Raw genomic sequence first — 26,563 nt, 5'->3', positions numbered from 1 at the left:
CACGGAGTCCAGGAGCAGCAGGGTACGACTGGGTATGGTGGGTACAGAGAGGGATGGGTTTGGGACATCCATTGTTGAGAAAGCAGAAGCAGCATGTCCGGGAGTAGAGTGACCAGGTCTGAAACCAAATTGATGATCAGAGATCAAGCCATTGGAGAAGAGGAAAGATTTCATATCCGAAGCAATGATGGATTCCATGACTTTGCTGATAATTGGGAGAAGGCTGATTGGTCTGTACTTGCTAGGATCTGTTTTTGCACATTTTTTGTGCAAAGCGGTGATGTTGGCTGATTTCCAAGCAGATGGCAGATGACCTTGAGCAAAAGAGAGGGTGAAGAGAGCAGAGAGAGGGAGTGAAAGAGCGGAAGAACAGGATTTTAGGACCCGTGGGCTGATGCCGTCAGGTCCAGTTGCAGAATCAGAGTCAAGGGTTGACAGAAACTTTTCCACCTTGTCAGGAGGAAAGGACACAGAGTCCAGGAGCAGCTGGGTACGACTGGGTACGGTAGGTACAGAGAGGGATGGGTTTGGGACACAAGATTTAGAGCCAAACACAGAGTTGAGGCATTCAGCTTTTTCATGTGCGGAGTCAGCTGTGTAGCCGTTTGAGGTGAGGGAGGTGAGGGAGGGGATGGAGGGGGAACAAACACCAGAAACAGATTTTACCAGACACCACCAGGATTTGGAAGAGGGAAACAGATAAGAGTGTTCTGTCTTGAGAACGGAGAGATATTCTTTCCTGGCTCTCCTGAGGGTGGACACACACTTGTTTCGGGCTTTGTGAAAGGAAATGAGATTTCCTTCCGTTGGATTTGCTTTCCAGGAGACGAAGGCAAGTTGTTTCTGGGCAACAGCCTCACCACAAGATTCCGTGTACCATGGATGGGAGGAAGGGTATGACACCTGAAGACGAGATGGGATAAAGCTGTGCATGAGAGAGAGCAATTTACTTTGGAAGAATTCCCAGGATGAGTTGATGTCAGAGGCGGTAGAGATGGGAGACCAGTTCAGATGATTGATGGCTGCTTGAAGACCGTGCCAGTTGGCCTGAGTGAAATGCCAGGCTCGTCGACGCTGAGGAGGCTCTCTGAGAATGGTCAGAGAGATGTCCACTTTAACAAGCACATGATCAGATGAGCCGATTGGAGCAGAAGAAGAGCAGCAGACATTTTCAGGGAAGTTAGTCATAACCAAGTCCAGAAGAGTAGATGCTCCGTTGACTGAGATCCGGGTCGGGAAATTGACAGATTGTGTCAGTCCCAGTGAGTCGCAGAAGTCCTTTGCTGAGGAGCCATGGCTGGTGAGAGAGGTACCCACACCTCCAACTGGTACCATGGCTGGTGAGAGAGGTACCCACACCTCCAACCCACATCCAACTGGTATGGTGACAATTGAAATCACCACATATGAGGAAGAGAGAGTTGGGATGGGTAGATAGAAGTTGGTCCATATTATCAGACTGCGAGATGTAGATGGAGTCATCACTGTTTGATGGACGGTACAACATACATATGAACAAAAGGTGGGAGCGAAGGGGAAGCCGTAGCCAGAGGTATTCCTGGGGTTGAGGTGGAGAGAGGGCAGTGCAGGGCGAGTGAGAAAGAGTTTTTTTTAAATAAACATAGCAACCCCACCTCCAGGACGAGGCTCAGGTCTATCATACCGGAGGAGGGAGTAACCTGGGAGAGATACCAAGGAATCAGAGACATCATGAAGGAGGAAAGTTTCTGTTAAGCAGATCACGTCTGGTTTGTCAGAAGCAACCTGTATGGAGATATCAGTCAAGTTTGAGCGAAGGCCCCGGATGTTTGAGGACCATACCGTTAATGAAGAGGAAGGGGGAGCATCGGATACAGAATAGGGGGGGGGAGGGATAGGGTAAGATGTGGAAGAGGAGGAAGTGGTAGGGAGAGCTGTTGAAGGTGTGTCAGAGATTTCAGAATAGCTTGGAGAAAGGGAAGGATGGGGCGGACAAAAGGTTTGATGGTGATTGGGTGAGGCACAGTGACGTGTTATTTTAGGAGGGGGAAGAGCGAGGCAGAAGGTTGGGGGAGATGAAGGTGAAAGTTGGAAGGGGGACAAACGGGGAGGACGCTTTGAGGAGGAGGGGTGAGAGGGGAGTCTCGGAGGGGAGGCGCGAGGGAGATTCTCAGAGGGGAGGGGTATGGGGGGAGTTTAGGAGGGAAAGGGCAATGGGGGGAGATTTGAAAGGGATGGGTGATGGGAAGGATTTGGAGGGGAGGGGCAAGGGGGAAGATTTGAAAAGGATGGGTGATGGGGAAGATTTGGAGGGGCGGGGCAAGGGGGAAGATTTGAAAGAGATGGATGATGGGGAAGATTTGGAGGGGAGGGGCAAGGGGATAGATTTGGAGGGGAGGGGTGATGGGGAAGTTTTGGAGCTGGAGGGGTGATGGGGAAGTTTTGGAGGGGAGGGGTGATGGGGAAGATTTGGAGGCGAGGGGTGAGATTGGATTTTAGAAAGTGTACGATTAATGGGAAACGAACATTTATTGCAAAATGAGTTTCTTGTGACCTTCGAGTCAAAAATACGTTTGAGGACGCTGGAGGAGGGGTGGAGTGCAGGAGAGTTTCGGGAATGTAGAAAAGAGGAACTGTAAGAGATGGAATTTTTTTTTGGAATGAATAGATTTGGTGAGCAAGTCGGAAGCAACCTTTTATAGAAGAAGAAGAAAAAGATGTTATAATATATGACAGAATACAGTTCTTCAGGGGAAAGTTTAAACATTTTTAAATTGAGCAGTGAAAACTATCTGGGGAAATGGGAAATGGAAATGGGGGTGAAACACGTGATCGAAGAACAAACGAACAAATAAGAACAACGAAAAAACGAATAAGAACAACGAATAAGAACAGAGAAGGATTATTTTATTTTATTTTTGATTTGAGATTTTAAACAAGGAAGTATGGGGTGAAAAGACTGGGACAAAAACAGAGAACGAAACTAATTGCAGCACAATCGACGGACCGCTGAGAGAAAAACAAAGCCTCAAGGTCGGACACGGTAGCCTACTAGGCCTCAAAATACGCGACACAAATTAACCGACGATTTTGTATACAGGTATGAAAAATTAACACCGATAATCTTACTAAGGACACACTATAGGTACACACACCGAAAGATAGATATAGTTTCGACAAAAACACAATTGTGAAAAATTACTTAACTTCGAAAGCGTGAGCGCATGGACAGCTTCGTAAAGACGTGACCTCGCCGACCAAGTTGTGGATTATTGCTCTATTTATTTATTTAATTAGTTAGTTAGTTATTTATTTATTTATTTATTTATTTATTTACTTACTTACTTACTTACTTTGAGTCACTTGTTATCAAGGACCTGTAATATGTACACGACTCGACTTATTTTCCTTCTATAATATAATTCATTTATCCTTCATAGTGTTTCAAGCCTGGTGTTGGCTTAACAGTTAATGTTTAACAGCTCGTTTGAGATCTCATGGTCCTGAGATCAAGCCCCTGTCATGCTGTTGATTTAACACCAGGTGGGTTGACTCAGCCTGTCATCCTTCCGAAGTCGGCAAAATGAGTACTAGAATGAGCCATTCAAATATTCTGCGTCGGAGTGGTGACCCGTCCAGGTTTATGCCCAATAGCCCAGACACTGCTTTGCAGCTCTATGCATCTGCATATGCAACAAGAAAGAGCCATCAGAGATTGCAAACCCTCGCATCCTCGAAGGATGCATATTCAGTGTTTTTTAAGGCTTTTGTGTTAAAACAAATATTGCGGCCGAATCACGTGACTGATGACGTTATCATTTTTTTTTTCTGCACCAATTTTTTCCTAGATTATGCTCAAGAAATTTCATCTTGATCGGATGAAGTTTTGTGCTTGTCAAATTATGACGTCATAATGGAGGCACCTATGACATCATCATTAACAGATTTTATTCGACATGGAGAGTTCTTTACAATGAGCCATGTATCATTTTTTTTCTATTCAGCACTTTTGGAGATATAGAGGTGCAAAGTTTTTCGATTTTTTCAAATGGCGGCCGAACCACGTGACCTATGATGTCATAATTATCATTAAAAAATTATACAGGTGGAACCTATGGTGAAAATTTCCTGTCAATCAGACGAACGGTTGGAGAGAAAATCATATTTATTCTGTGCGGACAAACAAACAAACAAACGGACTCAAATGCAATACCCTCTCCCCTGGCGAGGGTAAAAAGGCGTGGTGTTCTTCTTCTTCATAGTGTTTCTTCTGGATCACCTGCTCAACAAGGATTGCATAATCGCAGGAAATTGGATAAAAAATGGATTCATTGAAACACATGCCAGTCTGTGTGGTCTCAAAGGGCGAATAGGCAAAAATAGCAGGTGTGAGGTCAGGTGAAAGGGCTTACATTAACATGCATGATCAGAACATGATGTTGGATGCCCATGCCATCTGAATGGCATTTTTAGTTCATTTTTATTTATTTTTATTTTTAAAAAACCTTTGATCCAATTTTTAAATTTTTATTTTACATTTTTATTTTAAATTCATTTTTAGTTCTGAATCATTTTACTTCATAACGTCAAGTTCTGCTGGGTGAGGTAGGAGCATTGCAGGCTGCTGTCCCGGGCCGTGCTTTCCATAACCCCATGTCTTACCGGATTATTTATTTCCAGCGAGAGGGATCAGAAGAGGCGTTTTACGGGCACAAGATGTTTGGATATCACCAACCTTAGAAGTGGAAAAATCTAACTTCATGTCATGCAATAATTTTCCAAGTTTTTCTCGATTATCTTTTTCATATTGCCAGTGAAACCTAAACCCCTTCATCTGGTTGTTACATCAATACGCATCACTCCTATGATCGCTAAACGTTTAATAATCTCTCTCCGCTTCCATTTCTGTGCCTTTAAATGTGGCGAGAAACAAGCAATCGTGAATTAATTTGAGGGGTTGGGGAAGTTTGGGAGTGCAGGGGTAAGGAGTGGGGGTGCTGGGGAGACCCAGGGAGGGGGAAGTTTTGATCTCCAGAGTGTGTGGTGGGTGTGGGTGGATATTTGGGATCAGAAGAGGGGAATTATTTTGGAAATCATCTTTTTCAGCCTGCCCAGGTTAGTTGTGAGCACCGCGTCCTTGAGTCGAACTCGGTAATTGTGCATCTCATGCATTCCAGCGATGCTGTTTTATTGCCCATTACTGTGGTAATAACACTGAGCGGTTTACATAGACGCCCTTGTGGCTTTATTTGTTTTTGCATAGAAATGGCTTTGTCGTTGTTTTCTAAAGATTTTTGAATTGAAGATGTCCAGCTGCACGGCACATATTACCATACTGTGCTTTTCCCCTTCATTTGTGATACAATGAACAATGCACGTGTCGTATGTGATTACGGGATATCATTCTTTACGGAGCATTGAAATTTTACTCCTTGTCCTTTTGAGTACTGGCTGTATTTCATGCAATTGCTAATTATTGTGTCTTAAACACGCATAATCATGTTTGTACTCACGATTCTGAAAGAAAAAAAAACCCCGAACGCTATCGCAGTGACAGGTTTTTCACTGCACCAGATGGCATGAGTTCAGGGTACCTGGATTTGAACATTGCGTTTCTGAATCCAAAGACAAACAGTTATTCAATACAATAGCCAGGAACAAATCTCATGATAATTTGCTCCTCACCCTCACCCCCAGGAGCTTTACAAACAACCTCCCGAATGTTAATCTGCCGAAGGTTCCAGTCAATTTGCCTGTTCAGCTGCCTCCCGTCAACTTGCCTTCATTTTCTACACCGTCCTGGGTACCCTCCATGCAGGACTCGGAGTAGGTACACACAGCACACACAGCATCGACAGCACACAGCATGCAGAGCACAGCCAGCATGGTCGCTTCACACCACTCTGCACAAATTACTAATTACCGATGAAGAGGTAACAGTCTGGATCTCCAAGTTCAGGAAACATCCCATCAACCTCCATGTAGGGGACATATATAAAATAGAAGATATATAATAGAACATATATATATATATATATATATATATATATATATATATATATATATATATATATATGTCGGAATGGGACTTAGAACTTGGGACTCAGAAGACTCAGAGAAAGGCGCAACGGATATATTTATTAGAACTCGTTACACAAGCTTGCGGAAAGCAGAATGTCGCAGGAGGCTCACACGAAATGACCAACACTACAACAAGATGCTCTGAAATAATTCGATTAAAACTTGCTTTATATAAGGAATATCGGGTGTGGTTTTAGCTCACAAAATACAGAGACAGAATGGGCTCATTGGTCCTCCCACCATTAGTCCCATCCTGTTGTTCACTTTAGCTAAAGGAAGTTCATCCAAGGCCACTCATGGGTTAGCTCAGATAAGGAGATGGTCAGCAATATGTGGCAACATGTTTACGACTTTCTGTATAGAGACCTTGGTTGGGAAAGTACAAAGGGAGTGGGCACTCATAAATGTGTCAGCCCACAGGATATTGGCAAAGTCATATGGGAGGCAGAGAGATAGCAGCTGCAACCAAGGCCAAAGAGGGGAACTAAGAGATTATGCCATCCCAGGGCAAGAGCTCACAAGCACAGAACTCCTTATTAGGGTATTACACATCCTCAATGCACAAGAAAGGACTAAGTATTATAAAAGAGTACAGCAATCAGTCAAAACAAAACATATAATTGGTTATACTTGGTAATTGGTAAAGCAGCAAGAAATACAAAGGGGGAGGGGCATAACAGCTCCCTACATACCGCCCTTTTGGATCTAAGATACAACGTTATCTACGAGCCAATCCAAGGCCTTTATTTCAAACAAAGCAAAAACAAAACAAATCAGGAAAGTCATTCAACATATCACGCGAAGGCAGCCCAGTGAGCATGTAGTACCCAAAGCACTCCACATCGCACCCAGCAGGATGATTCGCGTCTGTATGTGAGTATGCAATGTAAGTCCATAAAAGCAGGGTGATCAAATGGCATGTAAAATCCTCCAAGAGTAGTGAAATGTTAAATAGGCAGTGTCACTAAACATACCACGCGAATGCAGCCCAGTGAGCATGTCCCGTACCCAAAGTACCACACATCGCACTCAGCAGGATGATCCGCGGGTATGTGGGTGTATGCGGGTGTATGTGGGTGTATGATGTAAGTCAGGTGTAGATGGGTGTATGATGTGAGACCGTAGAGGCATGAAGATCGAATAGCATGTCAGATCCACAACGAAGACCTCTGGTTCAGCCGGGGTCCACACCCAGGAGGATCTCCCGACCCACCCTTCGACCACAGAGGTGCGGCCAGGACTCCCCCCCGACTGGAGCTCGCCCAGGCTTCCCCAGGTGAAATCCTTGTAGATCTTCAGCGCTCAATCGATATTCATGTTCATGAGGTCTCTTATATGCTGGTGATCTGGGGAAGACACAATGTCATCAGTATCAGGTGGCTTAAACCTATGGCCAAAAAACAAAGCATAACGGTCCAAAGAAGGGAGAGAAACTTCCTTTGGGTCAAAGTCGAGGTCGTCCGAGGCGATGCTGCTTCCATCGCTACTATCCATGGACGAATCTTCAAAACAATCAGATTCAGAACTCAGAGTATCTCCAATGTTGAGTTCCTCACCATCCAGGCTTGGGGTTGCAGTTGGGTCCAAATCCAGAACTGGGTCAGTGACGTTTGACTCACTGTGTGCTTGTGAGACATAAAGGTGAGCTCGTGAGACATAGAGGCAAAGCCTGCATTGAGACATAAACATCAGTCGGGGACCCTTGCAAGGGGCCCACATCATCATTGGGAACATCATCAGTAACATTATTCTCAGGTGGCGTAGGCCTGCAGCGTAGGCGGCCAGCAACAGTCATAGCCTTACACATCGAGAAAAACCGAGAGGTCCCCCTTAGGTACTCGTTGACGTCTGCATGCGACATGTTGGGGTCCAGAGTAATCGGTGTCCTGGCAGCCTGAAATGCTCTGAGGTCCGCAACTGTGTAATCAAAATCATTATCGGTAATATCAATAATGGAAGAACAATCTTCGGAAGCGGAGATCTCATTGTCGCGGCCCAGTGACTCGTTCGGGTCGTCGTTCCAGGATCCGCGATCTGCAGTCACCTCGACGGCAGGAGTGTCATCCGGACCCACGGTCAGCTTGTCGGTCCTCACCATGGCCTTTTCTGGTGTCGTCTTCAGTGTCCATCCTGTGGTAAACTTTCTCACACACGCAAGGACTAAAGCCTTGATTAGTACACAACAGACTACGATTCCAAGGACTATTGCCAAGGCGGTCAATATCCACTTTACTATCGTCCCTGTCCATCCTTTGAACCAGTCAGTAAGCCACTGGTGAGAGGCTTCCCGATCCATTCGATCCTTTGTCAGTATATGAGCACTTTCCCTTAACCTTATAATAGCAGCACTGACCCCCTGTGAAGGATCAGGAATAAAAGTACAACATCTACCCTCAATTATCCCACATACCCCTCCTCGTTCTGCCAGTAGCATATCTAACGCAACCCTATTTTGCATAACCATTGTACGCAGGTGGACAACCGTGTCCAACATTTCGTCATGTGCTGTAGCGGTGTCGTTGGCCACCTGTTCTAAAATTAACGCAATTTTGTCAATGCGGTAACTGCTCATGACCGTCCCAGCCCATGGGAAGAAGAAACTAACGGCTTTCTCCCAATCAGCACCGTGTAAGATGGTGGTGTCGTCGTCGTGCCAATAGGTGCTTCGTTGTGTCCTTATGAGTGCAGTGGTATTATGCAAGTGTTGTCACATTTCCATCTCTGGGAAAACTGATCCTAAATAGCAAATTCCTCCCCAATTATCAGGTAAATACGGGTAAGCTTTGTTCCCGCATACAAACATGGTCCCGTGCGGAGCCACTAAATGAGTGGTCATGCAAGTGCGAAGGTCTGGGATAGTGTTTGTCCCGTTTTCCCCTTCCCATGCCAACTGGAGGTGTGTGAGGTTATGTAGGGGCGAACTTGTAACATTCACTAACAGCCTGTGTTTCCCTTCCCTAGGGTCCGCAGGGAGGGTATTTTTACACACGGATTGGCCTATCAGTACTTGGCCCTTTCCTTCTAAGCAGAGTACCCCCCTGGTCCGTGTTACCATCGGCATGTTGTGTCCTATCCTTTGGTTGGCGGCTTTTCCTGCCGCCTCGTCCGCCCTTGCATTGCCCCGAGCAACGTCAGTGTCCGCCCTTTGATGGCCGCGACATTTGATCACCGCAATAGCGCGGGGAAGCAAAATGCTTTGGAGTAGCCCTTCCACTCCTACCATGCGCACCACAGTCCATATCCACCACAATTTACCTGTACCCTCTACCTATTTTAATCCTCTATCCACGGGTATTCGTGAAGGGGGTCCATCTTTCCCAACCACTCCCTTCGCACCAGCCACTCCACGTTGTCCATAAACCTCTGAGACACACACACAACCTGTCCATTTCACAGTGAGGTGGGGTGCAGATCAATTCTGAAATAACAAAGAGGGTTTTGTCTGAAATTCGTCTCATGAAAACCCATCCAAGAGTCCAGTGTGACAGACAGACAGACACAGACACTGTGACACACAGAAAACCCCAGGTACACATTCAAACCAGCTTGTCCCCAGATCCACAAATGTTCACTTTCTCCCATTACAATCCCCTTATTTCATTCCCTGTGCAAATTAAACCGACAGTTCAACCCAAGGTCGCAGCACGAGTCGGGCCTGGTGTGGGAGTGAACCAGATAAGACTTTGGCTGAAATGTCTGCTGGCCCGACCAAGCCTGTTTATTAGATTAAAGGAAACGCATTTTAAATGCAGTGAATTTTCTTCTAAAAATGGCAAAATGAAATTGGACGTAGCTTTTTAAAGCACTTTTGACAATTTCCACTTTGGACTTTTGGTCCAACCACCACTTTTGGTTTTGGTCAAACTTTTGACTTTGTCCAATTTCCAGCTAACGTTAACCTTTAATTTAAACCAAATTGCAACTGAAGTTGCTTTCCTGAACCCAGGCAGTTACATACATCCCTGCTCACGCCACACAAGATGACAGGTGATCCACTTTCAACAGATACCACACTACACAGAAACCCTTGGCAATGCAACAACCAAACTCCCAAAACAACAACAACAAAACATCCAATCCACCTCAATGGCTCACCTAGCAGCTCATTGTGTCCCTGTCTATCTCTTCTTGCATCTACACTGTTCACAGCAAGTCCAATTCATCCATCAAGCCACAACATATACCCAGAGTATATGTAACAACCACTCAAACTTAATCCAGCTGCACATACCGTTTTCCCAAAAACTCACAGGGCAGTCAAAATCCAGACCAGTCATGCATTTACATGTAAATATTAGGTATAGTATCTAAAATTAAACAAATGGTCGACTTGCGGCTCACAGATGAAAAGCTTGCATCTTTAAGATTGATCTAAGCTTCCAACATTTCAAATCGTCACTTGAAACATCAGCTTATATCAAAAATACTTGCTCATTCCTGGAATCGCACGTTCCTATTTAAATAACTATTTTCCATTTATACATTCATAGAAATGTTAGCGTCGGTCACAATCCACATGGATTGTAGCTGTTAGCGAGCGAGCCATCCATTCCAACCAAGTTATTTCACACAACCATTCTCCATACACCTGGTTTTGCACACCTGTGCCCACACACTGACTCCAGGCTTCTTCATTCAATACAATGCACTCACCCACACTCACAATACTCTGCTCAATAGACAATACTCTTCTACACACACACACAGCATCATTTGATCTAACTACTCCCTTCTGAAACTTGCGCTTTGCAGTCGCCCCTTATATTATTGCGCTCCCCCATCACTACAATCCACCAACGTGCCCCACCACAGGCATCATGCCACCACTCAGCCCCACAGCCACCCATGGCCACTGGAAGCGACACTGACACTCCGACATTGATACTCGCTCCATCTACAACACATATTTACACAACAACATCAACCTCAACTTCAACTCGGAGCACACTGACGTCATCTCCCATTTTCCCCGTCCCATATGCACTAGACTATAGGAATTAAAATTAAAATTGAACATAAATCCACAACAACTTAAATCAACGTAAAACCCAGCGGTTTTATCAACAGCCCAGCCACTTTCCTTGTTCGCTCTCCTTCTGTGGAACTGTAACCTTCAACCACACGAGCCCTTTATCACTTTGCACTTCCAACAACCTTCTTCACACTTCCTCCCGAACCCCTTTTGGCATTGGCCAGCATCCCAATGCTCTTAAACAACAGATTCAACAACATCCAATAAGTGAATTCATTTCCCCAGAACTCATTCCCCTGCTCAGGAGCCACTTTGTTGTCTTTTCTCTGCCAGTAATACAAACCAAAGCACACCTTTGTCTGCACATGTACTTTAACCATGATTATATGAGACCCAACACCAGGACTGCTCCCTGGAGCTGTCATAACTCGCCTTCACACCCCATCCAACCACATATCTCACTCAACCTTGCCAAAATCCAATCTATTTACCTTTGTTGCACACAACATCTGTCCCCCATATATCCTCAACTTAATGGCCTCACAACCCACAGCACTCTACGCAACTAAAACCATTTGATGAACCACACAAGGTGCCAGTCACACCTCAACCATGCCGACAGCGACACAGCCTGTCATCCTCCCAAGTCAAATCCCAAAGCAAATTAAAACAGATGACATCTTAGAAAATACAACTTGCCTCTGCAAGAGTTCCACCTCCGAACAGATAAACGACAATCAGACTCCATTTTACAAATGCACACACCCGATGTACCGAAACAACAACCAGCTGGTCCGTCCAGGAACTCCCCGCAAACACAAGCCACCTCCAATGATCTTCAATTGAAGTGCGGAGCGAATGCTCACCTCAAACCCCACAGCCTTTCTGGGGAGGCGTGCTCTACCATGCAGCACCCTCTTCAAACTATGTCCTTTTACGAGCATGCCTACTCCACCAAGCACCTCGGTACACACGTTTCTGCAGCCTTATTCACATAGTACATACGCACCCTTTCAAATGTCCCCGACAACCTCGGTCTTGGGGGAGACGGTCGCAGTGCGTGGCATTCCCCTCACATCACCTACGCCGCCCTCGTTCCCCAGTCCACACAACAGCAGCCCCCAGTGCCCATCAAAAGTGCCCACTCCACAACCCACAATTTTCTCAGGGTACACACCTGTCTTTACTGTCGAAATCCATGTTTCAGAAATATAACTCCATGGCCTGCTAGACAGCCAGACAGACACAACAATGAAACTATAACCTCCATTCTCCTTCCATGGTGAGTTTGTAACCCCAATTTGTCTTGTCAATTTGTTCCATATTATTCCCATATTTTCCTATTCCCCTTCCAATGGAACGTAAATCATGGAAGTAAGTTACCAAAATAACTCCCCTCCAGGCCAAAGGTGTGTATTTCACACCTCTACAGCATTTCACACCATGACATAATTTTAATCCTTCTCATTACACAGCTCATTGGCTCCCATGTCCTGTCAAGCAATGTGCAGCTTCACAATGTGCTACATCCTTCGGATGGACGTTAAAATCGACATTCCCGGCATGCATTTCAATATTTATCCAATAGCCAATGTTAAATTCAATCCCACCTGCCCAATAGCTATTATGAATCCCAATATCCCAATATAAATTGTTTCAACTCGACTTTCAACCAATTTTACCGCCAACAAACCACCATTAACCTACCTCCCCCTGTTATTTATTTATTTTTCGTAAATAAACAAATAAACAAGAAAATAACCTAGTCTGTTTATTGAAAATAAAAAGTTCCCATATGTCTTTCCCCGTAACACTCACCACGGGTGTGCACTCCCGCAAATACCCCCACTCGCGTGCTCCGATGTGCCCCCTCGCACACTTGCCACAACATAAAACTCCCATTTACTGGATTAAACCTTGGCCCTCCGTGGAATCGCACCACAGACTTACGATCAGACAAACAGGCAGACACGTCTTTCCTACATGACATCATACATTGGGACCTTGTCAGTCGGATCACAGGCCACAGGAGAAATACAAAAACCTCCAACCTACTCTCCAACACCGTCAGGTTGGAGAAAATATCCGAGTAAGTGTTTCTACGCCCCCTTAACTATTTCTAAGCTTTCTATGCAACCTTTTAAAACTCACAATAGTTCAATTTCAGCAAGATTTTCTTTACTATTTTCCCACGTCATTCATGCCTAATACACCTCACACATCCATACATACAGCACAAGTAGCCAATACCAATCGACATTGCATAATTCTGCAGGCAATACAAGAAACCCTTTCATACGTCAATGACACACACACACAATGGACACAAATACATACTTCAATGACAGACATCCATATATACATTTATTCATTCATTCATATACCAATGAGTCTCTCAGACGTCGCGCGAACACCGGATCGACTCCAACCATGCACCTCCAACAGCCACTCCCCTGCCAACCTAGGCAACGCATTTTAAATCATGCGTTTCCCTATACATTCTCCATACCACGTGACTGACAAACCGGCTCGCATTTCAAACCACTGCGCACATTCAGCAGTGTGAACAGTCGCAAAAATTCACAGCACAATGACCTGAGTGGGTCGTGTACAACGCCTTATGTCTCAATCATTCAAAAGAAAGGGGATTCTTAGACCGGGGTGGAAAGGGTGAGTTGGGGTGAAAAGGGTGGGGCAGGGAGGGTGGTGTTGCCTGGAACCCCGGGACAGAGCTCAGGGCTGGGAGGGTAGGGGTTTGGTATCTGCCTGACCCTCCCACGGGGACTTGACTTTCAACGAGCGGCATCAGTCACTCGTTAGCCTGCCTCTCTATTTCCTTAACCGCTTCATCCTGCATTTTATTCACCTGTTTCCTCAGGCCCTTGAGTTTTAATACCTCACCGGCCAGGCTGGCCTGTTTCGATCTTGCCTGTCACTTCATCGCTTCTTCCTTCCACCAACCAAAGACTTTCCAATAGTCAGGTGGGAAGTGTTTCGTGTCCTGTTCTAACTTTTCTAATGCCCCATACAACACGTCCAATTTTTCCAGCACAAAGGACCCGCCTTCGGGCCACGGTTCACCTAGATCCTTAGTCAGCGCAACCCATGACTTCCCTGGTCTCGCAGCATCATAGCCATACCTCCGAAACATGAAAAATGCTGGGGTATTTCTAAGAGGTTCACCTGCCTTTACAGTCTTATTACCCATCCTGTTCCCCATCCTAGGAAAATTTAGTTTACCGGCGTAGCCTTGTACCCGTGAGGTTTGCCCGCCTCGCGAGGTACGGCCTTCTACCTAACTCTGAGAGACCCGTAGCCTTGTACCCGTGAGGTTCGCCCGCCTCGCGAGGTACGGCCTTCTACCTAACTCTGAGAGACCCGTAGCCTTGTACCCGTGAGGTTCGCCCGCCTCGCGAGGTACGGCCTTCTACCTAACTCTTGAGAGACTCGTAGCCTTGTACCCGTGAGGTTCGCCCGCCTCGCGAGGTACAGCCTTCTACCTAACTCTTGAGAGACTCGTAGCCTTGTACCCGTGAGGTTCGCCCGCCTCGCGAGGTACAGCCGTCTAACCTACCCTTACTGTACTCTCCTGGCGTCCTACGCCCGTGTAATACTTCTAACCTTACTTATAATTTCAACGTATCCCGGGTAGGCCTCGGATCGGGACGCCGCCCTTATCCTTACCCTCACAACCCAGAGATCTATTACCCCTTACCCTCAGGCGCCCAACGTGGGGCACTTTCCCTTACGTAACGTTACCCTGACGAGTCCATAAACAGTCAGTTGCTCCGGGACCCAAGCGGTCCGTATTTAAATTTCGGTTCGTGGATCAGGTTCGAGCAGGGAACGGAACAAACGGCACCCGAGCAAGAGAGTGGGTTACAATTTGGGCTGACCCCCAGGCTATAAAGGAAAAACAAAAGAAAACCACAGCTCACCTGACCCGGATCAATTGCCAGCTGGTCTCACCACTCACTTGCCTGGGACCGCGTCCCGGACTGCACAGACTGATCCCACCGCTGCCACCACTTGTCGGAATGGGACTTAGAACTTGGGACTCAGAAGACTCAGAGAAAGGCGCAACGGATATATTTATTAGAACTCGTTACACAAGCTTGCGGAAAGCAGAATGTCGCAGGAGGCTCACACGAAATGACCAACACTACAACAAGATGCTCTGAAATAATTCGATTAAAACTTGCTTTATATAAGGAATATCGGGTGTGGTTTTAGCTCACAAAATACAGAGACAGAATGGGCTCATTGGTCCTCCCACCATTAGTCCCATCCTGTTGTTCACTTTAGCTAAAGGAAGTTCATCCAAGGCCACTCATGGGTTAGCTCAGATAAGGAGATGGTCAGCAATATGTGGCAACATGTTTACGACTTTCTGTATAGAGACCTTGGTTGGGAAAGTACAAAGGGAGTGGGCACTCATAAATGTGTCAGCCCACAGGATATTGGCAAAGTCATATGGGAGGCAGAGAGATAGCAGCTGCAACCAAGGCCAAAGAGGGGAACTAAGAGATTATGCCATCCCAGGGCAAGAGCTCACAAGCACAGAACTCCTTATTAGGGTATTACACATCCTCAATGCACAAGAAAGGACTAAGTATTATAAAAGAGCACAGCAATCAGTCAAAACAAAACATATAATTGGTTATACTTGGTAATTGGTAAAGCAGCAAGAAATACAAAGGGGAAGGGGCATAACAGCTCCCTACATATATATATATATATATATATATATATATATATATATATATATATATATATATATATATATATATATATATATATATATATATATATATATATATATATATTGTTGCGGATCTCAACGTCGGCCCCTTTTCCCCTTACCAAGGGGGGATTAGTCCCCTTGTCTGCGACTGACCGACGTGAGTCCTGAAGCTGCCCAGCTCCCTCCAGAGAGGCAGGTGAGCAACCTCGTTCGAGACCGCGGACAAGATGTTTTTGCCGAGCGGATTAGCAGCCGCGGCTCGAACCATTAACAATACGACACCCGATCCTGAAACGTTGGCCAAATCGTGCCACAGGTGTTCAATGGGGAAATCACTAAAACGACCGAATGTGAGGAAGCAAAAGGGGTAAAGAAAGAACACAGGTATTTATTAATTATTTACACACCACCAAAGCAGAAAAGAAATGAAATGCAATTTACAGGGAAATGGAAGGAGCAGAAGGACACAGAGCAATTTCTAGCTTACATATACAGTCTTACTTAAACCCCAGGACAACACAGACAAACAGACGACAATCAGACTTCCACGAGTGGGGAATGAAGGCAGGAACGAATGGCTGGAAGGGGAGGAAGGTTCAGGTGGTCCACAGAGCTGGAAGGATGCGGGTCCGGTTCGTGTGACGGCGCGGCTCGAGGTGAGCAGCCGCCGACCCTCCTCAATCGTGTTCGCACGGCGGCGTTGCTTCGCGGCCGCGGTCGAAACTGCAGTCAAGGCTCAAAGCTGCGGTGGTCAAAGCTGCGGTGGTCTCTCGCTTATCTGTGGTCCATCTCCCGCATCTCCCGCATCTGACGCCGCAGTCCTTCCCCACCCCCTTTTAATGAGGCGCGTCGTGATCAAGCCGCCGGCCTGTTGGAAACGCCCATCGGTGAGCTCGCCTCGGCCTTGATTGGTCGCGAGGGCTCACCGATCCTGTCCCTTGAGGAGGCGTTGGCAAAGCCACGCCTTGTTCCTGGCGCTTTGCTGACTCCTCCCACCTTTTGCTCCGAGATGACCTCGTGTGCAATGGAGTCTTGGGGTGAAGGTGATGCCAATAACCCCACCCAAAGTTACTGGCACTTTGAAGAGGCCATGGGGGTGTCAGAGGGATCCTATCTTATTTCAATTCGGTGCATTGCAGTGTCAATTAATGGGAGACAGAGCCTTAACTGATACACATTTTTTTTTATTTTTTTTTTTTTTTTTTGTATACAAGATCGAGGCTCGTGAAAGAGCGAACATTAATCACACAGAAAGACAAACAGACACATAAAACAAATAACATCGGGAGCGGTAGACAAGATGGGGAGAGAGGGGGAAGGACACAAACACAACATTTGAGAGCAGGGACCGAGAGACATGGAGACATCGAGAGATCTGTGGGAGGGAGAGGGCTTTGGGGGGGAGGCATGTGAAGGGGGGGATAATAAGGAAATAACTATTTAGAAGGGTACATGGTGGCCTACGTGCTTGTACATGGACTAGCTACGGTGCACTCATTTCAATTAACAGCCAATTAAAGGGGAAATGTACATAGGAAATTTTAATACTAAATTTACAAAGTGAAGGTTCTATAAACCGTAACACAGCACCCTCATTCCTCACGGCACGTCTCGGGCAGACAAAACTTTAACTTAGTGTGGCATGTAGGTGTAGTTCCCTCTTCAATTAACCTGACCCTGAGTGTGACAGTTTTAAAAGACAAATAAGTATGTCCCTCTGCTGCATTGCACCCTGCCTAACAGATTCACGCCCACACGATAACCGAATTGCGGAATGGTTTTCAAACTAAACATGTACGGTGGGGAGCATTATTTACAAGTGACGCTGATTGTATTTACACTGCAACCCAGGACCTGCGATTTTTCTTTTGGGGGGGGGGGGGGGGGGGGGGGAAGACAGCCTGCGCTGCATTGACGCACCAGCACCAATAAAGAGCACCATAAAGCACCAGTCAGTGCACAGTCACCATAACAACATGCATTTTAAGGCCATGTTCCCTGCTAGAGCGGGGTTAGCCTTGCGGTCCCCATGACAATCTTCTGCATTTTGCCCTATTTTCTGCATCTCTCCTTGTTAACCCCCTTGCCCGCATTTCTTCTTCCACCATCTTTAGCCAAGTCTTTCTCGGTCTTCCCCGTCCTCTACTTCCTTCTACATTAACTTCCATCACTCTTCTCAACCAGTCACTTTCATCCTTCCTCAATACATGACCAAACCATCTCAACCTGTTCCTCTTCACAGCATCAATCACAGGCAATATTCCCATCATCTTTCGCAATTCATCATTTGTTTGTCTTCCTCTCTCTCAACGATACTCCACACATCCATCGAACCATTCGCATTTCCACCCTTTCCAGCCTTCGTTGCTGCTCTACGTTCATTACCCATGTCTCGCTCCCATAAATCATAACACTTCTCACACATGCAGCATACACCTTTCCCTTCAGCTTCAGCGACACTCTCCTCCTCATCAGCACGCCACTCAGTTCCCGAAACTTCTTCCATGCACATCTCACTCGAGCAACCGTTGCCGAGTCTGATCCACCTTCTCCATTCAGCATGTCTCCGAGGTAGCAAAATGTTTTCACACCTTCCAGCTTCACGCCGTCTCCAAGATCCAACTCAACATTTCCTCCATCTGCAGCTCCCTCTGTGCACACCTTACATTTGAATGTAGCTGCCACACTGGTTAATGACCCTCTCAGACCACTACATTTTTGATGAACCCACTCAGCACACATTGTACATTGAATGGAGTTCACTCCGACACCCTTCCTGCACACAGCACACGGCCACTTCCCAGTTCTTTCCACCTCACCACATGCTTTACCACTTGCCATCACCTTTGTCTTTCCGATATTCACCTTCAGACCTTTTGTCTCCATACATTCCTTCCACTTGTTCATCTTTTCCTTCAGTCCATCCATACTTTCCGCAATCAACACCAGATCATCTGCATACAACAACTCCCACGGTAAACCCTCCTTTACGGTCTGAGCCAGCACCTCCATCACAGCTACAAATAGTAGTTGACTTAGTACCGACCCCTGATGCACTCCCACCTTCACCTCAAACTCACCACTGTTCCCGTCCTTCGTCCTTACAGCTGTGCGTGCTCTTTTGTACATTGCCATCACTACTCTGATCAACCATTCCTCCACTCCTAACTTCCTCAATGCCCATGTCAATACTTTGCGTGGAACCCTATCGAATGCTTTCTCCAGATCAACAAACCCAAAAAACAACTTCTTCCTCTTATCCATGTACTTCTCCTGCAACTGCCTCACAATGAAAAGCGCATCTGTCGTTCCTCTTCCTGGCATAAATCCAAACTGCATTTCGTCGATCTTCACTTTCTTCCTTATCCTCCTCTCCAACACCCTTTCCAATACCTTCATTCCATGCTCCAATAACTTTATCGCTCGGTACGAGCCACACTCCAGAGGGTCACCTTTCCCCTTGTATAGAGGGACGAGGGTACTCAGTTCCCAATCCACTGGAATGCGGCCTTCTTTCACGACCAGATTACAGATCTCTGTCATTCTCTTCACACCCCAACTTCCTGCTGCCTTCAACATATCTCCCACAACTCCCGTCGGCCCTCCCGCTTTTCCACTCTACATTGCTTTTATCGCTTCCTCAACTTCCTTCTCAGTTATCTTCTCTGCCGGTCCTAAAACTGGGTTACTCTCTATGTTGCCATCCCATTCATTCTCTGTATTCAACAGCATTTCCATATATCTTTTCCATCTTCCTTTAATTCCATCTGGGTCGACAACGATTTGTCCCACTTCATCCTTCAAGCAACTCACCCCCATCACATCACACCTCTCTTTCGCTATGTGCTTTGCAATCCTGAATACTGCTTTCTGACCCTCTTCCGAATCCAAGCGTTCTCCGAACATTTTCCTACATGCCTCCTGCTCCTTTGCTACCTCTTTCTTTGCAGCCTTCCTGGCTGCCTTATAACTTTCATGCTCTGCTGTTTCTGCTCCCGTACCCTTCGCCTTCTGCCACTCTTTGAACTTCTTCCTCTTCTCGTCAATCCTCTTTCCAACCTCAACATCCCACCACCATGTTTCCGAGTGCCTCGGTGGTCCTTTTGTCCATCCACATACCTCACCAACGGCTCCCAACAGACTAGCTTTCATTGACATCCGACCACTTTCAAGCTCAACCACATCATCCTCTACCCTACTCAGCCTCTCTTTTAATGCCTCCCTTACTGTCACCTCTTTCAACCTCCACACCTTCATTCTCGGTTGGTACTTCACCCGCCGAGCTCTTCTCGCACCTTTCACCCTTATGTCGCAGACAACCAAGTGGTGCTGTGAAACAGCCTCCTCCCCCGGGATCACCTTTGTGTCCCGGAGGTGCCCCCTATCTCGCCGACGCACCATCAGGTAGTCAACGGTTGTCGTCGACCCACCTGACGTGTATGTAACAAGCTTATTGTCCTCTTTCTGGAACTGAGTATTACAAATCAACAAATCAGCTCCATCAGCAAACTCCAAAATCCTTTACACCTACTCCATTTCTCACACCATATCCGTAACCCCCATGAACTCCCTCAAAACCATCCATACTCCTTCCCACATGTCCATTCAGGTCTCCTCCCACCACAACAACTTCCTCATCTTTCACGTTTTTCATCAGCTTCTCTATCGCACACCAGAACTTGTCCTTCTCTTCATCGCTTCGACCAACCTGCGGAGCATATCCCGAGATGACGTTCACCAAGAGCTTTCCAATCATCATTTTCACCATCATCAACCTATCTCTCACTCTAGTCACACTCACCACACTGTCTACAAACTCCTCAGAAAACAGGACACCAACACCATTCACGCCCTCCGGGCACCCTTGCCACACAAACTTGTATTTCTGTCCCTGCCTACCCTTCACCATTCTCACACCACTTCCCTTCCATCTCGTCTCTTGCACACAACATATGTCCACTCTTCTTCTGACCAATACTTCCACCACTTCACCTGATCTCCCTGTCATTGTCCCCACATTCCATGTCCCAAACCTCAGAAACCGATCTCCACTTCGGGCTGCACCCTGCCCATATGTACTTGTGATTGTCATGGTTCTCTTTTTGAGGCAATGTTTTTATGGCCGGATGCCCTTCCTGACGCCAACCCTCTTAGTCGTCTCTTACGACACGCAGGGATACGGTGTAGCTATTCTGACCAGGGTACACACTGGGAAACGTTTAAAACATGTAAATTCTGGGGGGGGGGGGGGGGGGGGGGGCGTCAGCATCACGGCTGCGGTTTTAACATATTCCAACAATATCCAAACAGAACGATGAAAAAACAATCCGGGAAAAGTCTCCAAGCGAGAACGTGGATTTGAGAAAGAAGGAGCAGAGGCGGAAGAAAACGAGATACAGGGGGCGGGGCACAAGCCGAGACGAGGAGGAGAGCGAACAAGCACGTGTCCGGGAGGAGAGAAAGAATCAATATAGAATTCTTTGTCTCAGGAGGTGAGGTGAGGGGGAGAAAACAAAATAAAAGAAACAAGCAATACAGCGAAGGAAATAACCCAAACTGACAAAACACCGACGGGGGGAGGGAAGCCCCAAGTCACCAGGCCGCGCACGAGGTATGACTCAGAAAACGATTAACTACACACAAGTTTGCACGAACCACAAACCAACACCAACTAGAAACACACAATAACACATACACAGCAAAATAACCAGTGGAAATTTGACAAAGACAAGAATGGGAAAACACTCAAAACACTCAAACACTCAAATGGAACCATAGTTCAAATAAAAACCAAAACCCTGTTGGTGGTCTTCCTCTTCGGTTCCCTCTGCTGGCCGTTGTTCTTCCAGATGTTGTCAACTTGTTCTTCTTACTGGCGGCCTATTTGGTGGATATAAAAAGCACAGAACGTGTCCATTTTTATTTATGGCCCACAGGGGCCGACTATGGGTGGTTCACCTGTGGGCTTGGTGCCACCTCACCGGGTCTGCAAGCAAGATCTTGGGCCATCGTGGCCGGTCCCAGCAGAGGGGCCATGCCCCAACCCGTGGGGTCCATGAGTGGTGCTCAGCCACAGACATGTGGTCCATAAGTGGTGCGTGGATGCAGGCAGCTGGTTGCAAGGATTCGGGCACACCGACGCGGCCCACCCGTGCTCCCCTCAGTGCCCAGAGTCGGCCAGATCCATGGGTCGGGGAAGGAAGACAGAGAAGACAGGTGAGTGAGGGGTAAGGTCACAAGGGTACACATCAACGAAGGCAATGCAGAGTGAGGTGCGTTTGGAGACTGAGCGGAGAAAAGCTCGTCCCTACCGTACGTCACCCCCCCTGTTACCTACTCTACCCTTGCCCTTACCCCATATTTACACAAAAAATCTACACATTTACAAATTCGTCGCTATCTGTCTCGTCTTCCCCATATCTCCCCTATACCAAATTCGTCTTCACTCACACTAATCCAAAATTTGCCATCACCCAATTCATCATCAGTCCCTCCGAAGGAGGAAGAGATGGAATTACACACAATGTCACACCCACGTCATGATGCGTCTCACATTCCAAACATTTGCACAAAAATAATAAAAACATGGCATGGTGTGGAGTTCTATCACCTCAGGTGAGTGGATATCGATGGTGCGAGGAGATTCTTAATCCTAACTATCCTCTAAATGACTTTAATACACTTTACACTACCCGGGGTCTTTCCCTGCCAATCCATTGGCCATCTTACTCTATGCGGTTTTAAGAACCAAATTCCCATTGACCAAGCTGTGGTGCTTCATCAATTTGGGGTCTCACTCCCCCGATTCAACTCCCTGTGCCTTTGCACAATTTCAGGACTGGGTCGTGTGGCTCTCCCAGCATGTCTACCCACCTGCACACCTCCACCACTGCAGTTGCCTCCGAGCTTACCTGCTCCTTACCTAACCTATCTACCTGGGGAAGGCCCTCCTTGGCGCTTACCCCACTCGGTGCCCTCTTTGGCACTGGGCTACCCGGGTCCGTCCTTTGGATCCTCGAGCCCCATACACAACTCTAACGGCTCCCAGAGCCCACCTGCGGCCTCACCTGGCCGACATCCTAACAGTGGCTGCACCACGGAGTGCCCATTTAACTACACACACTAACAGGCCACACGCCCAGCCATTTCCACATCACTAATGCACCCATCCAAACACCATTCTTCCACACACACCACAGATGCCAATATCCAACCACAATTTACCTCTACCCTCTACCTAACTCTTACACTACCCTCCCCGGGTATTCGTGATGGGGTCCATCCTCCCCATACACACCTTCGCACCATCCACTCCACTCCACAGTTTCCACCATACTCACTCCACACCATCCATTCCATACTCCATATATTCCATGCCATTTATTCCGTACAACCATGCTCCATACACCTGTTTTTGCACACCTGTGCCATCACACCGGGTGCTTCCTGCACCCTCCTTCCTCCCAGGATTCTTCAATCATTCAATACAATGCACAACCACAATTGTTCCTCATACACTGCTCCATACACTTCCACGCTCAATACAATTCACAATCACCTCACACTTTCCACAATACACTTCTAAATCTCCAAACCATTGCCTCAGGCACCCAAATTCTCCCACGCTCACACACACATCCTTCCCGAGCAATGCCTAGCAATTCCTCATTTCACCAAGCCCAAGAGGCACCCATCGGCTGCACCACGGATGCACCCACGGGCTGCACCACAGACACACCCACCTGGCTGCACCACGGACACACCCACCGGCTGCACCACGGACACACCCACCGGCTGCACCACGGACACACCCACCTGGCTGCACCACGGACACACCCACCGGCTGCACCACGGACACACCCACCGGCTGCACCACGGACACACCCACCGGCGGCACCACGGACACACCCACCGTCTGCACCACGGACACACCCACTGGCTGCACCACGGACACACCCACCGGCGGCACCACGGACACACCCACCGGCTGCACCACGGACACACCCACCGGCTGCACCACGGACACACCCACCTCCGGCACCACGGACACACCCACCGGCTGCACCACGGACACACCCACCGGCTGCACCACGGACACACCCACCGGCGGCACCACGGACACACCCACTGGCTGCACCACGGACACACCCACCGGCGGCACCACGGACACACCCACCGGCTGCACCACGGACACACCCACCGGCTGCACCACGGACACACCCACCTCCGGCACCACGGACACACCCACCGGCTGCACCACGGACACACCCACCGGCTGCACCACGGACACACCCACCGGCGGCACCACGGACACACCCACCGGCTGCACCACGGACACACCCACCGACGGCACCACGGACACACCCACCGGCTGCACCACGGACACACCCACCGGCTGCACCACGGACACACCCACCGGCGGCACCACGGACACACCCACCGGCTGCACCACGGACACACCCACCTCCGGCACCACGGACACACCCACCTCCGGCACCACGGACACACCCACCGGCTGCACCACGGACACACCCACCGGCTGCACCACGGACACACCCACCGGCGGCACCACGGACACACCCACCGGCGGCACCACGGACACACCCACCGGCTGCACCACGGACACACCCACCGACGGCACCACGGACACACCCACCGGCTGCACCATGGACACACCCACCGGCGGCACCACGGACACACCCACCGGCTGCACCACGGACACACCCACCGGCTGCACCACGGACACACCCACCGGCGGCACCACGGACACACCCACCGGCGGCACCACGGACACACCCACCGGCTGCACCACGGACACACCCACCGGCGGCACCACGGACACACCCACCGGCTGCACCACGGACACACCCACCGGCGGCACCACGGACACCCCCCCCAGCTGCACCTCGGACATACCCACCAAGCGTTCCACACACCTGTTCTTCACTTGCACCCCATGCAAGCTCATTCACTCAACACAATGTCACTCATCTCACACTTCTCACAATACGCTGCTGAGTACACTTTCAACACACACACGGCACCATTCACGAGCATTGCCTCATTTGCTCAATACTAAGACTCTCACACACACACGGCATCATCTGATCTAACTACTCCCCTCTGAAACTCGCGCTTCCCAGTCGCCCCTTATACTATTGCGCTCCCTCGTCGTTATAATCCAAACTAATCTACCTACGTCCCCACTACAGGTGTAATGTCGCTACTTAACGCTACCGTTACCTATGGTCAATCTTCTCTAGATCCCCATCATTTTATCCTAACCCTCCCGGGCTAGTTTTCACTGCCATAACCCCATAAAACTAGTGCTCATGTGCCCCGTGAGTGCGAGGGATGGTGGATTTACCATCCTTGCACATCGGGCATCTCCTACTATTAATTTTGCCATCAAATTTCCTGCAAATCAAAATTTGCCAATCATTCTACCAATCATTTGCCAATCATCAAATTTTGCCAATCACTTCTGCCAATCCTATTCACTATTCTAAATTTCGGATTCAAAACACTATCATCATCACAGTCCGCTATATCTGAGCCTCGGTGCGTCGTTACCTCATTAAAACTCGGCTTCGCAAAGCCGAGCAGTGAATTCGGGTGGTTTGGTCGCCTGCAGGTTGAGTCCGTCCGGCATTCGGTTCAAGGGAGGCGGTTTGCTCGGCCCGAGATTCCACGGCCCATCGCGGCACGGAGCCTTCCGGTTTCCCGCCCGAAGGCCCGATCCCGCCCGGCCGGAACGCCGCCACCACAAGGGGGCACCGCTCCGCTTCCTCCTACATGCCCATGAACCGGACCGGTCGCCTTGCCCGGCGAGGCCCGGACTTGACCGTGCGGGGCGGGGCCAGGCCCGAATCGGCAACGACGCTTCGAAGAGAAGCGATGCAGCACCGACCCGCGCCGGGCCTCGCATCCAACAAAGCGCACCGCGCCCCGAGTGCTCGCCTCGGCTATCCGTCGCCCTAAACGCTGCTCCGGTCCACGTCTATGCCTTACTCGCATGCTCACACGCATACGCGACCCTTTTTACACTCACCAAGCCCTGCGTTCCAACGCCGGCCGTACATTCCACACACTCCGTCCATTCCACCACCGCACTCCCTGTTACACACCACACCTACCTCTCACGCACCCTCTTGTGCACACTCATCTTTCGCACACTTCGTTCCACACCTCTCCTCCATTACGTCCTCTGTAACACTCACCATGGGCGTGCACTCTTGCATCCACCCACTCACGCGCTTCAATGGGCTCTCCCACACCCGCGCCACAACCAACTCAGGTGTGCTTTCTCGTACACTCTCCCCGTCCATCCCAAGCATGCATCCTCACACCCGCTCCTCCACCAACTCACTCTCCGGGTCACTCTCACCCTCTGTGTCACACTCCGTACACTCCGACGTGCCTTCCCGCTTGCACTCGGTTTTACTCTCGCGCTCCGATGTGCCCTCCCGCACCTGTGCCACCACCAACTCACTCTCCGTGTCACACTCCGATGTGCATTCTTTCTCCGACGCACACTCTTTCCTCACAAGCGCGCCATTTCCACTCACAGGGGACCCTTCACCAACGCCCGGATACTTTCTCGATCCCAAGCGCGCAAAAATTCTTTTGTCGCCAAACATCCTTCTACAAAGTCTTCCCGCACAATATACAGCATGACTCACCTGGGCGCTTCTTCTTCTTCGCTCCAACACCTGCAAACTTTCATTGGTGTTATTAAGCACAGCATGGTGATGTGAGCAGGGACTTTGCACATTTTCCATTCCCTC

At 48.5% G+C, this 26,563-nt stretch overlaps 1 protein-coding gene across 1 annotated transcript in view; it reads left to right on the top strand.

Annotated features, from left to right (window-relative positions):
• The window catches only part of CADPS (calcium dependent secretion activator), a 434,176-nt gene that overhangs the window by 298,794 nt on the left and 108,819 nt on the right, over positions 1-26,563 (top strand). Inside the window, exon 21 of the mRNA XM_078776828.1 lies at positions 5,677-5,805. Coding sequence (XP_078632954.1) covers positions 5,677-5,805 — 129 coding nt within the window. The remainder of the gene's footprint in view (positions 1-5,676; positions 5,806-26,563) is intronic.

The sequence above is a fragment of the Myxine glutinosa genome, chromosome 4 (genome assembly GCF_964187855.1).
Source record: "Myxine glutinosa chromosome 4, kmMyxGlut1.1, whole genome shotgun sequence".
Lineage (NCBI taxonomy): Eukaryota > Metazoa > Chordata > Myxini > Myxiniformes > Myxinidae > Myxine > Myxine glutinosa.
This window is presented reverse-complemented; position numbering and strand designations above follow the sequence as displayed.